Source organism: Lissotriton vulgaris, chromosome 1_1 (assembly GCF_964263255.1).
Source record: "Lissotriton vulgaris chromosome 1_1, aLisVul1.2, whole genome shotgun sequence".
In the NCBI taxonomy this organism is placed as follows: domain Eukaryota; kingdom Metazoa; phylum Chordata; class Amphibia; order Caudata; family Salamandridae; genus Lissotriton; species Lissotriton vulgaris.
The window spans coordinates 2,019,643,415-2,019,657,854 of record NC_141685.1 but is presented as its reverse complement, the minus strand read 5'-3'; the positions used below and the strand labels follow the sequence as shown (position 1 = coordinate 2,019,657,854).

The window sequence follows — 14,440 nt, the reverse complement described above, 5'->3', positions numbered from 1 at the left end:
TATGATCGCCAGCCGCCACTTTATGTGTGCACATTAGCATACGTTCTGCAAATATAAATTTATGCAAAGAGTTGAATTGGGATTTTTTTCCTTCATTTTTGCGTTCGTATATTTTGTGTTTTTATGTTAGTACTTTCACATATGTTAGTAACAACTGGTCTCACCTTCGTACTGCTGTATGAATTCCAACCCTGTGATGGAAAAGTCCTGTAGTCTTTCTCCATCACGTTCTGTGAATAGACATGCTCGGGAACACTATATGATCGCTCAACATGCCCTGAAACATGCCCTGCAACGACAAAACAAGGCATGAATGATGTGGCACAATGTCTGTCAAATATCGAAATTATACATACAATTCAATTGTAACGTGCTACATGAGGTGAAAGACTTGCCGATTACTAGGGCTTTTCCTTCGGCATGTAATAGTACTAGGCAGGCATGTCAAGAGTTCGCAAAAAGTATACTTTGAAGACAGGTATATTTTGAGGACAGGGTTCCCTTTTCCATAGGTATTTCAAGTTAACATGTTTTTAATGTGGTAATCAAATTTCAGCACCATTGTACACGAGCAATTGAAATGTCAATAGGTCTTATTTCTTAAAACATGTAGTGGCAAAGCTAATAGGCCTGCTATATTGTTAGGAAAAGTGCTTGGTAATAAGTTGGTGACTCTGTATGTGCTGCTGCCAGCTCCCCTTTAAAGAAACTGCGATAGTGAAGCAATTTATATAGGTCGTCTACAACAATATTGAAGGTGGGAGTAGAGCTAATTTATTAACCAGACTGCATTAGCAGAGCTAATCTGTACCCTCAAAGACGTGTGTTATAAAAGGTCAGAATACAACGCTTGCATTATAAGTGATGGATGTAAAAGCCACAAACAACAACATTTTGTACAAAAAAATGGGCCAGCATTCTCGGTGCCGATGTAAGAAAACGTATGCACGGCTTTACATTGTGGATAAAGGTGATTAGTGAACAGTCTTAGCTGATTTTATAGACAAACACTTTTCCTAAGCAAAAAAGCTTCACAGTGCTTCTTCAGTTTAACGGTAGGGCTACCTGAGCATCATCACCAAAGGAAACTAAAGTACCCATCCTTAAAATGCCATAGCCTTGACCGACAGGCCATTTCAGGAATCGGAAACCATGACAAACCTATAAAACCTATGAAAGCCAGTGGCTGAAGTGAGCTGCCTATACCATGCTCTCTCAAATATTTATATTTACTTTTGCACAATAATTGTAACATAAGGTTTTCCAAGTAAATCTGTGAAGACAACATATAGATTAGAGGAAACAAACTAGTCACCGGCAACAACAGTTCTGCTTTTAGATCTTCTAAATTCACATGATGTGCATGGGTAGCACATTTTATCACTGCAATTTTGGTATGCAGTTGTAGAGAGTGAAGGAGGATTCAAACGCTCTCTCCATTTCGGATTGGTGACCCAGAAAAGGTCATGAAACCACATTGGGACCACAAATGCCCAAAGTCATGAACGACACCAAAGCCGTACTGACTATCATTGAAAATCATCACTCTTCACTGGTCTGAAACACAGCATGTCCTAGGAAAGGCAATCAATTTGGCCAATTGTGCTGAAAACACTCTCTGAAGCAGAGGCTTCGACCACACCTGCTACAGTCCAGACTGCGTAAGCAGCTTTTAAATTTCCAACATGGTCATGTAAACAGGAGCAATCAACAAACACATGATCAGATTCTGGTAGAGGCACATCTTTTATGTTTATTAGATCTTGGCCTTCTGCGTAGCTCAGTAACATCTAGGCATCAGGTTCAGCGTCATCACCCACAGTCTTGTTTTCAAGCAAAGGGTAAAAAGGTGGCAGGATTCAGAATAGTACACCTCCTAAGAGTGCCGTTCTCAGACCCCAGGATGATTTGCTCATACCTGGTGAGCCATCTTTTGATATGGTGCTGTGTTCAAGTATGGGTTAGCAACACCGCCACTAAGTGGCGTACAGTGACTGTAAATGGGTGACCCATAACGATACTTTCACAATATTCAAGAGTCACACAGGTGGAAGCACCAGCTTTTAGGCAACCAGGCATCTACTGGATCAAGTATGGCAGAAAAATAGGTCACTGGTTCTTGAGAACTGTCATGAATTTGGGAAAGCACAGAGTGAGCAGCACTCTCTCTTTCACTGCAAAACAAAGCAAACCATTTATTATACTCCTGCATTCCTAAGGCTGGGGAGCAGCAGAGGCATTTTCGCAGCTCTGAGAAGGCATACATGCAGTGGTCAGCCCAGGGAACCTGATCTGACATGTCTTTGTGTGTCAACCTCTGAAAAGGTTTGGCCATGAGAGCACAGTTGAGAATCCACTGTCTACAGTAGCCCACCTTTCACATAAAGATTTGGACTTCCTTCTGGGTAGTTGTCAATTCATTTTCATAATTGAGAAGATCCTCTCTTGTGACACCTCCTGTACTCCTTTCTCAATGTGGTGTCATAGGTACAGGACTTCTTTCTGGCAGAACTGCAATTTGGTTGGGGACACTTAATGTCCATTCTCAACTAAGTGGTACAGCAAAGCTATAGTGTCATGTTTGCATGCCTCTTGCATATGCGACACCACCAACAGGTTGTTGATACATTGGACTAGTACTGAATGCTGAGGCTTCACTAAAGATTCTAAACTCTTCTTGAACACCTGATTGAAAATTATGGGGCTCTCTGTATACCCTTGAGGGACTCTGCACCATGCCAAGACATGGCTGCTGAAACGGAAAGAAGGGAAACAGACTATCCTCATGCAATGAAATAGAGAAAAAAGCTTGACACAAAAATCAGTGACAGAACCAATGGGCCTCACATGGATTCTGAAAACAATATCACAGCAGGAATCGGTACTGCAGGACAACAAGGAACTACTATTGAATTTACCTTTTGCAGATGCTGAATTATGTGGTACTTGTCAATGGGTTTCTACAAACCCATGCTGGCTGGGTTACCTGGACTCCCCATAATCTCCCTCAGAACGATTTGTTCAATCATTGAGTCAAAGACAGGAGTAATCCCAGCAACAGTTTTGGTGGTCAAATTGTATTGTGGGATTCTTGGAAACTCCGGGTTTAGCTTCACAATGATGCGGACTGGTTTAACGCCTTTGATACGTCCAATATCTTAACCTGAAAAGTCCCAGATTTCAGACAGCACTGTCTCTCTCAGTTCAAGGGATAAATCATCTTTGGTCAGTAAAGTGTACGTTCCCACGTTTGATATCTGTATAGCAGGCTTGAAGGAAATAACCTTATTGTGAGTGGGGTATTGTAAATGGAACAATTTAGTTTACATAGGAGGTCTCGTCCCAGTATATTGACAGGACTCAAATTACACACCACAAATCTGTGATGATCTTCAAAAGACCCTATTTTGAAAGGTAACACTTCTGAGACTGGGCTAGTCAATTGTTTATTGGCAACTCTTACAATTTTGATTCTTTCTCCTTAGAGGAGTAGGTTGTGAACCTCTGCTGTTCTCAGAGTAGAGTGGGTAGCATCAGCATGGTCAAGGAATGAGTATTCCCATTTACTGTTGAATGGTACAAAATGTATTCGGTTAAAGTTAGCTTTTACTCAGTTTCCATTTTGTCTACCAGCACCCATGTTGGTGTTTCTGCGGGGACTTTTATAAAGTCAGACTTTACGTGTTCACTGAAAGCTTGTTGTACTGATAATGCTTGTGTGTCAGAGTAAGCAACCCTGCCCTGCCGAAGGGCATACGTGCAAAAATCTCTAATCTGTTAGCCCACCAACACCTGTAACCTCCCTTGCCTATCTACAAAGTAACTTGGGTAGGGGTTTATCAGGATTCCACGGTTCAGCATTTAAGCATTGTGTAAGGGGTTGCACAAGGTGTAGTGTAAGGGGTTGTGTAAGCGATTGTGTAAGCGTTATGTAAAAATGCCATAAGAGGGTTATGTAAAATGTGATGTAACCATGACAAAGGGTTTTTTTGGTGAAATCCTATGGCACCCAAAATGTATAAAAGGCAGGTCTTGGACAGTTCTAGTTTGTTCCCTCTCAGGAACTTGCAGTGTCTGTATGACAGAACCATCTCATGAGATATAATAAACCTCATTTTGTGAACCCGACGTCTAAAGGGTGTCCCTGTACCAGTGAGACTGATGGGTATCTCACTTCTACAATTGGCGCCCAACGTAGAACCCCATTAAAGTACACAGCTAGACCAGAAGGAGGTCATTTCGACAGTACAGAAACACTAAGGGGCACCCTGCAGACAGAGACTTGCTCTCACGGCCAAGGTGGTTTTTAGCTTATAGACCTGACCTTTGTGGCAGCTGTGTGTCTCAACTGGGACTCTTCGGTTGGCATTTTGGTGGTGATCTATTGATCAGCGGATCGGCAGGTGGGAGTTGAAGTATGGTGATCAGGTAGGATCGAATTGGGTGTCTTATTTGGGTCTTTTATTAGTAAAAAGTCATTTGCAAATGTCTTTGACAGGTAATGTGAGAATTTTTTCGCATCTTTTGGTTTTGGTATAAGAGTTACTTAACCCTATTGTTAAGAAGTATTCGGTAAACATGCCTGTTTTGAGCACACTTAGTGCATTATGTTGTTGTTGCAACACAAATAGTATTCTAGAAGAAAGACAGCCAGCGCCTCTAGAAGTTACTCAATTATGAAATGTACATTAAATATTGTATTTCTTCCATACTGTTTAGCACATTGTGGAACAAATATACGAAGGCAGATGCCAGTTTACAGTGGCCACTTAAACGGTACCTTTGATTAAAATAAACTGCAATATGTAGAAGCGCAGCTCTTTAAGAGAAAAAGTAGGCAGAGTATGTTTGATGCTGTAGGGTTACAGGGAAAACAAATTAAACAGAAACAGATTAAAGAAGAAAAGGAAAGGAAGACATTTGAAGAACAAACTATTGCACAGAAAATTAAACAATTACAATTAAAAGCACAAGAAGAGCGTAGAAAGAGATGAGAGAAGGCTTTAGACTTTAAATGCAAAGAGTATATATGGCCAGGGTACTCCCTGGTTGCCTGAAGGCCGTGGCTGCATTGGTCATTTCAATCAGACAATCCGCAGGACTGGTACTGGATCATAAATTGACGTTTTTTGTTCCCCATTCAGTTTATGCATTATTGAATCAGACTAAGCACTTTGTTAGCACCACACAGTACACTCACACGCTGCCTGACCTTGAATCCAGCTACTTTGCTGCCATTGCCCTCTGAACAAGCTTAGTGATATACATGACTGTATTTTTACCACTGAAGAACAAACAAAGGGTCGAGAGGACCTGGCTGGCATGCCCCTGCCTGATGTTCAGGGTGAATTTTAGGGATCTTGTTTTAAGCTACCCGGTGGCACCACAACTGCAGCTTATGCTATTACCACACTGCATACAATTGTGGAGACAACATGGAGAGTTAGTTCAAAATTTGCTGACTGTATTAACACTACCAAAGCGAGTGGCGAGTGGCTACTGTTAAGTGTAGTGCGCACCAGAAGTAGATGATGTTAATTATCAGATTCCTCATGAGGATGTACATTTTTAAATGGCCCAACAAGAGACAGCTATGGCAGAAATGACAGTTAAAAAATTACATTACGATTTGAAAGAAATAATAAACACAGAAGTAAGGGAGTTCACAGAGAAATATGTCAGATTAATAAAACATGCAGAACGTCTTATTCAAATTAGAACTAGATGACGGGTTCAAGAACACCATCAGTTGCAGAAATTGTACTAATAATTGGACATAAACTGACAAAGGATTTTTTGATGGAATTGATTGGAAGTTTATGTAACTTTCTGATCACAGATGCACAGAAACTAAATGAAAAGAACAGAATAACGCAGGAGAGTAGAGGTATAACTTTTCTAGGTTGTCCTATGGTACAGAATGCAGCCAATATATTTTTTCACATTCCAAGTTTTGAAGAATGGCTTACTGTTATTGATTTTTGTCAAGTTAATGTCACAGTGCTATTGCATGAGAATAGTCAGGAATGCTGTCAAAATGAAGATAAATGTCTGGGACACACAATTGGAAAAGGAGCTAGAAAGGTGTCATCAAAGAGTGAAAATATTTCACCAGATGAATCCACCTCAAATTCAGAAAGAAGTCAGGATGTTTTTTGGAAATGGTTGGCTGCTGTAGTGAGTGGTTACCAAACCTTTCTCTAGTGGCTAAGCCTTTACGGAGGCTGACACACAAGGATGTGTCTGATCTGCTTCCATTGGACAACAATTGCACAAAAGCATTCCTAGAGAAAAAGTGTTGCACCCCAGAACTAGGAGTGCGAGTTTATTTAAAAGAAAACACACCAATTTGCAGTGAGAGGGAGGGGTGCGATCTCTCAGTGCCTGTTCAGAAACATGAATGTGTTCAAAGGTCTGTGATGTATTTCCCAATGACCCTTGACCCCAACCTCACAGAAATGCCCAGCTGCCTTAACCCCTTCCATGCTGATGACGGAACCGCTCCGTCATCAGCTACAGTTGAGCTGTGCTGATGACGGAGCGGTTCCGTCATGGCCCGGCCGCCGCGCCTGCGCGGCGCTGATTTCGCGCCTGCGCGGGCGTTCTAAAGAGCGGGGCGGGTCATGACGGAACCGCTCCGTCACCAGCACAGCTCAACTGTAGCTGGTGACGGAGCGGTTCTGTCACCAGCATGCGGCGGCCGCGCGGCCGCCCCGCCCCTTTAGCGCTGCGGCGGAATAGCCGCCGCAGCGAAGGGGTTAATTTAGTAGCTATGGTAAATATCAGTCACAAAAAGTGAGAGAAAAAATGCCTTCCTTTGTAAAGTTGTTTTGGGATAATACTATGACTAAGACATATCTGAATTCAAATGTATTGAGCTTACAGCCAACAAATTAAATTACTTGTAATGAAACTGAATCTGAATGTCTAGGTGTCATGAAACTATGGGTAAAGCCAAGGTTAGACTTTACGGATAAACGTATGATTGAGCCCAACAATGTCCATTTTGTAGATTGGCCAGTTTGAAAGGTAACAATGACAGATTAGGAGCAGCACACGCTGTGCTCCCTATACGTTAGGTTGTCAAAGCTTCATGTCTTTCAGTAGTTACATCAGCCCAAAATTCGAAATTCATTGCCCTTACCACAACATGCAGTAGGACCGCTCAAATGTGAGTCTTTGTCATGGGCAAGATAAATGCTAATTCAGTTGTACAATATTGTGTCATGTTAGCATATACATTCATTGGAATTTTCCAGGTAAATTTCAAAAGGATACTGTTTATTTAATTCTAACACTTGTAAAGAACTACAAGAGGTAGCAGACATTTTTTATAAGCAGAACAACAAGGTTGTATCAGAACAGAATATGGGAAAAATGACAACTGTATAGTAGCACATGTGTTATTGCAAAAACTGATGCCCAGGTATAGATTGCCAGTTTCTCTGAAATAAGATCATGATGAGGTCTCAAAGATGATGTGTGCAGAACCACAGATTGGACAAAGATTGGATTGTAGCTATCTGCCTGAAGCTTCAAGCACAGTAAAGCAACACAAAGACAGCACAGAGTTACACTTAGCAAAAGACTGTGTTTTAGCATCACTGAAGTGGTATGAATATATACATGCAAATGCACTTGTGAAAATCACTGATGAAAAGACTAGCCATTGCTGTGAAGGTCTGGCTGGTGTGGAGTGTGCAGTTTCTCACCAGATTGCAGCGGCTACACAAGATCTGCATAATGGTTGGTGCCAAAACTTTGATCTGAGAGATGCTGTGAAATGGAAAGCGGTACAAAAGGGGGTGGTGATGGACGGAGCATCTGAACCAATCAAACACTCACACCCAGTCAACAGATCTGGGTTTAATCCATCACCGTTCTTTAGCCCACTCTGCCACCCCAGTTCAGACATGGCCATATGCAAATCAGTCTGACCCTGTGCCTCATGGGAACAGTCCAGCCTGAACTGCCAAGCCATGCCTTCCCTGGACCGGAAACAAGCTTCCGAGGACCGGTTTCTGGCATTTCAGCCGTCTTCAGCCCAGCTTGCTTGAATCTAGTGGCAAAATGAGCAAGGGACTCACGTCTGAGCATACCCTGCCAACTTATGGCGAACAAAGCTGTACAAAAGGGGTGGTGATGGATGGAGCATCTGAACCAATCAAACACTCACACCCAGTCAACAGATCTGGGTTTAATCCATCACCGTTCTTTAGCCCACTCTGCCACCCCAGTTCAGACAAGGCCATATGCAAATCAGTCTGACCCTGTGCCTCATGGGAACAGTCCAGCCCGAACTGCCAAGCCATGCCTTCCTTGGACCGGAAACAAGCTTCCGAGGACCGGTTTCTGGCATTTCAGCTGTCTTCAGCCTGGCTTCCTTGAATCCAGGGGCAAAGTGAGCAAGGGACTCACGTCTGAGCATACCCTGCCAACTTATAGCGAACAAAGAGGTACAAAAGGGGGTGGTGATGGACGGAGCATCTGAACCAATCAAACACTCACACCCAGTCAACAGATCTGGGTTTAATCCATCACCGTTCTTTAGCCCACTCTGCCACCCCAGTTCAGACTTTGCCATTGGATTCAAGCAAGCCGTGCTGAAGATGGCTGAAATGCCAGAAACCGGTCTTCGGAAGCTTGTATGTATGTATGGACCACTTGGGTGTTCCTTCAAGGTTGTGCCAAGCACGCAATCCTCCTCCACTCAAATGTCCAGTCATTGTGACAGGTCTAAGTTGAAATCATCCATTCGAAGCATAAAAAAATGTTGGTACATGTTTTGATTCACAAAGGGATTCGTGTTTGCATTGTGGACCGGATTCATATTGTAGCGCTGAACATATGCATTTTGCTGTGGCATCAGGGTTTTAGGAACTTGCATCACTAGGGCTTGGGGTACATTGGGACTCTGAACTCTGTCTCTGTTGTAGCTGAACCATGTTATTTCCCCGAGACTGCATAAATCCACCATTCTAAACCTAATTTGCATTTACAACGTTTCCAGTATTAAATAGACATTCGCATTTCCAATGACCCAACTTGCTGCAGATGTGGCAAGGGTTAGTTCTCTTCAAAGTTGGCACATTAACACCTGTTCCCAGATCAGTAGGCACAACACATCCCCTACTCTGTGACAAAAACCCTTGCTGCTGAAAACCATTAAAACCTTGCATCATAGGGACCTGCTGATATCCTCCCTGCAAGGGACTTGGACTATCAATATATGGCTGATGCTTACCGATCTGTGTTGCCTTTATTTGTGAAATTATCAACTTCTCATTTAACTTTCTGTGTTTCATTTCCAACTCACGATCCAATATTTTGCATATCGCAGGATCACATCAATAGGTTTACTCTGTCAACAGATCAAACATTGTTGAATCATAGAACTAACCTCAGGTCTCAACCCATGCACAAATCTGTGAACAAAATGTCCCATCTTTGTCTGATATATTCTCAGTCCTACTGAATTGCTTGAACGCCTACAACAATCTTTTGTAGTAAGCGTGAATTGACTCTTTGGATTCCTGGGCTGTCCTGTCAATTTTGACCCGATCGACCTCTTTGGGAGATATTTTTGATTTCAAATGGGCAATCAATCACCTGCGGATACTTTTTCATGATAATTGGAGATGGAGCTTGCCTATGGGAGTGCCTCATCGGTTCCACATCAGGCCAATCAACAGCAACCTTGCATTCAATCCACAAGTCACTTGTAACTACAATCTCGAATAAGGTATCCACATTGTTCTATAAAATCTTGGATATCTTCAAAAATCTCTCAACACGTCGGTACCATTCTACTGGATTCTCACTCAATTTCGGGAAGTCATTTGTGAAGGATGTAGGATCAACCCTACTCCATAACATGTGTACATACCCTCCACCAGGCACCTCTCTTATGGGAAGCATATGAGCATTTTCATCGTCCTCCTCTGTTCCAGATGGAGACATTTGTATCCTGAATTCCTTGCCTAATTTTTTTCTTTGTCCACCTCACTCTATTTCTGTACATTGGCGATCAATTTCCTGAGTTGTAATTTCATTCCAGCTGGGCGCATGTTTGCAATATCTCGGACGATAAACCTCAACCTGTAGCCACAGTGTAAGAATTTGAATCTCTGGATGCCAATCCCATGTTTCTGAGCTAGTTCTGAGAGTCTGTCATGAGCTTGACCTGCACGTCTAGTAATGTCCTCACACAGGAATACCAGCTCTTCATTTTGATAAACCTCTAAACGAATCGAACTAAGAGTTCCAACTAACAGTTCTTCCAAGTCAATGTTTAATTTAGCCACACCCATGTCTTTCTCTCTCAGGAATTTGAGCAGTAGTTCCTCCATTCCATGATTTCCACTTCTTGTTGATGCTTCTGAGCCAATCATCAAATTCTCTGCAGAAGACCTGGCTGTTCTGTCGGGGTATTCAGAATTATTTTTTTAAAAAGCAACAGCGGGCCCTTGATGCCGCATATTCAGAATTATTTCTTTACTGTAGGCACCACTGCTAAAGGAAGGCAGTAAATGCAAAAGCGATAAATCAGAAGCTGATGTTCCCATAGGGATCTCTGTCCTGGGGGATTGTAATTCCTCATTGGTGGGGCAGTCGAATAGGGCGTGAAAAAGGGTGACTGTCTCTGAGGAAACCTTCTGGACCCAGTCAATCCTAGTCTAATTTGCAGTAGAGGTTGCACCTGGAACACCTGAAGTGTTTGCTTCACTCTGAACCATAGGAGCCTGGGGAACTGGTTTTTGTACTGTGCCCGTCCAATTGTCAGTTACAACTAATGTCCCTGTAGGAACATCCAAAGTAGGAGTAGTGTTTTCTGTTGCTCCGGGCTTATGCAAAGGGACTACAGAACCTATAGTGACTGGAACAGTAAGTGAATCTGGGGCATTAAGAGCATGTGACATGGAAGAATCCGTCGTCACTGAATTTTCTCCCAATAAATTTAGTTTCACGCTGAATGGCACAAAAAGCACTTCGAAGGTTCCACCAACAAGGAAAATACTCGATCCAACAACTTGTGTCTCATTATATGGAGGTGGCTGATTTAACAATATTTGGGTCAGAAAATCCTAATCCAATTCACTGCTACTATCTTCAGGACAATTCTCTTTCTCTTCTGTCTCTACTTTCTGTTTCTTACCCTGCTCTTCTCCTTTAAGTTGTCAGTGTAGGATATAACCAGGTTCCCTCAATGTTGACAACCCTCCATGTTTCCTGTTGTGCATCCCACCTAGTATCCGCACAAGTGCATATTGCTTTCTTAACTCTCCCCTGATACCTCTCTCTCTGTTTAAGATGTGCAATATGTTCCCCAGGACTAAGTGCTTCATTTTGGGGAGATCTAGGATGCTGTTTCAGTGCGTATAATTTCCTCCTCAAATTCTCAGTAGTTCTCATATTGAATGTTCCAACCCTGAAGCAAGGTCCAGCTGCAAGATAAAATTGTCTGTTTGGCCTGGGTGGGATGATGAAACAATGTTGGGTTTGTGTGGCAACATGCCCGGGGCGGGGAATCCAAGCTCATGTATCCATGTTGATGAAACAATGTTAGCTTGTGCGACAACCTGCCCGGGGCGGGGAATCCAAGCTCGTGTAACCATGTTGATGAAAACAAATGCATTGTGTCAAACCTGTATAAAAGGAAGAACCAAAGGTGTTGCCGGCAGAACACCTCCCTGAGACATCCCGGTGTCTGCAGTTGACGTGGTCTCCTCTTGAGAGTAATAAACCTTTTTCTGGTCTTCCAGTTTCCAGCGCTTGCCTCAATATTTCGGTAACAAACCCAAGGTAAATTAGAGGTGGGACCCTGCCACCAAGCAGCATTGGGGGTCTTAGAAGACTCGCTGCTTTTCACAAATTGGCGACCCAACGTTGGGGCCCATCAGCGACACGTGGGTCCGGTATAGAGGTCCTAACGACGGAGTGAGCGAATAAATGATTGGAGTGCACCTGCCTGAAAGAGACCATCGTCTGGTTGCCGATCGACTGAACTTCACCGGTTCCGAACGTACCTCTCTCAAGTGACCTGCGGTCCTGACTGGGACCTTACAGGAACGCCGCATTGATCGTTGGAGTAAGAGGACAACCAGGCGCTGGAAGGGGAAGATGAAGAACTGTCCATATGGTCCGGGTAAGGTCGTGAGAAAAACAACCTAAATTGATTGATAGAAATATTAGTATTCCTTTTTTGAGTTATTTGAGACATTCCCTGCTTGCAAACAACGTAGAATAGGAATATTCTCTCTTTGCAGACAGCGAAGGACAGGTAGTGCAGACATTTTGTCTAAAATTGATTGAGATATTCATTTTGACTGCTTAATACGGCATGCCTGTTTTATTTAGATTGTTTGATTGTTTTGGACCAGACCGTTTGTTAGAGGTCAGTCATCCGGCGCCGCTGGAAGGCACCCCTAACAAGGACATGTATGTAAAGTATGGATTAGCCACCGTAGCTTATAGCAAACTATGGCATAAATACACTATAAAGGACCGGGTAAATCAGTGGCCACTGACGGGATCTTCCGATCCTGCTAAAATAGAAAAGTTAGAATTAGCACTCCACAACAAGGAAGCTAGACCAGCCATGTTTGATAGTTTTGGTTTATGGCGAAAAGAGGCAGCTCAACGAAAGAAAAAAGACGAAGCTAGACAAGATAAAGAAACGCGAAAAATCAGCTTGCCAAGCCTTTAAAAAGTTTGAAGAACTAAAAGAAAAGGAAATAGATAAAAAGGAACAGGAATCAAAAATATCAGGTCAATGCCCTATTAGAATGCCCCCAATTCTTTACCCAGAGTTACCAGCAAAACAGAGGGTAGATGATGATTTATTGATAGGTCCCCCAATGGTATACATGCCACCCCCTTATGCCCTTACTCATCCCGTAGTGCAAAGCCCGGACCCCTAAAGTATAGCTGGAGATGGCACGGTCGCCTCAGTTTCCACTGCTTCTGCTCCCACCGAGTCACCCACACCAAATGCCTCATCAAAGGATGCAGTAGTAGAGGTAGGAACAAAAGAAATAGGAGCGCCCAGGGTCCCGCGATTAAGTAAAAATGAGCGAGCAGGCATTGATAAATTAGTTCAAACCCTCATAGATAGGGAAGAAACAGAAGAATATGTAACTGACATATGCGACTCCTATGTTGAAAACCACCAACGATACTTTATTTTACGTCTCTGTTACCACACCCTTACTGCATATGAAGAGAAGTACCAAGATGTAGGGCCCGAGAGACTAGTGGCTCTCTATAGGAAGGTAGACATCGGAGATGAAGGCGACAACGATGTTGCAGAACTATATTCATCCACACTAGAAGTATTGCGTCACCTCATAGAACAAGGACAGATAGATAGGGACAGGACAACTAAGATAGCAGGACCCCCGGTGGAAAAACCAGATTGCATGATGCCAATAAAAGAAGCTGCCCCTTACTGGGTACCTCCCAGAGGACAAGGGACTCATGACGATATGAACCATCAAGACGCAAGAGGAAGGGTGGTCTACAATTGGGTGTACCAGCCATGGGACAGACAGGACATTTTGACGTTCCGTAAATTTTTACCGGATTTACGAAAGAACCACACCGCCTTTTACACCGAGCTAGGTACCGCTCTGGGATCAACAATAATGACACATGCCAACATAGACTTGTTCTTCGGGTTATGTTTGCCAGCAGATGTGTGGAAACAGATTAGGAAATTAGACCATACTGAACTGTTTGGTCATACCTGGGAGCAACTCGACACACTAGATAAACAGCGGAACCCTGTTCAAAAACCAGTTAAAGCAATATTAGACCTTCCTGACAAAATAGTGCAGAAAGTGAAAACACTGTTACCAGAGAAAAAGATAGACTGGTCCATAGTAACCGCGTGCCGCCAGAAACCACAAGAGGATGTCTCCGAATATTTCTCCAGATTTGAAACGGTGTTCTCCGATTACAATGGACAAGACATATCCACCGCAACTAGACACCACTTATTTGTGCAGAACTACGTCAAAGGACTACTGCCAGATGTATCCCAGAAACTACAAGCCAGCGAAAGTAGTTGGGCAGCATCTAAACCCGGCGGCCATTCTCCAAATGACCCAGTACTACGAGCATCAGAGAAACGAAAATGACAGGGCTACAGAAAGGAAAAAGAAGGACTTGAAGGAAAGGGTAATGATAGCACAACTCCAGGGGGCGAATACAGGAAGGGAGCAATATAGGGGAGGAAACCAGCAATACCCCTAGAGTACAGCCACCTAGGAACAATCCATCGACATCATATGTAGGACGCCAAGACCTAGGACAGGATCAATGTGCATTTTGCAAAGAATATGGACACTGGAAATCCCAATGCCCAGCTTTTTCAGGAGCAGGTAGGGGCAGAGGGGCGAGGGAAATAGCAAGTGAACAGAGAGGAAGAGGACGTGGGAGT

At 43.2% G+C, this 14,440-nt stretch overlaps 1 protein-coding gene across 1 annotated transcript in view; it reads right to left on the bottom strand.

Moving 5' to 3' along the window:
* PKP2 (plakophilin 2) overlaps positions 1-14,440 on the bottom strand; it is a 474,852-nt gene that overhangs the window by 390,403 nt on the left and 70,009 nt on the right. The window contains exon 2 of the mRNA XM_086920178.1: positions 165-289. Coding sequence (XP_086776304.1) covers positions 165-289 — 125 coding nt within the window. The remainder of the gene's footprint in view (positions 1-164; positions 290-14,440) is intronic.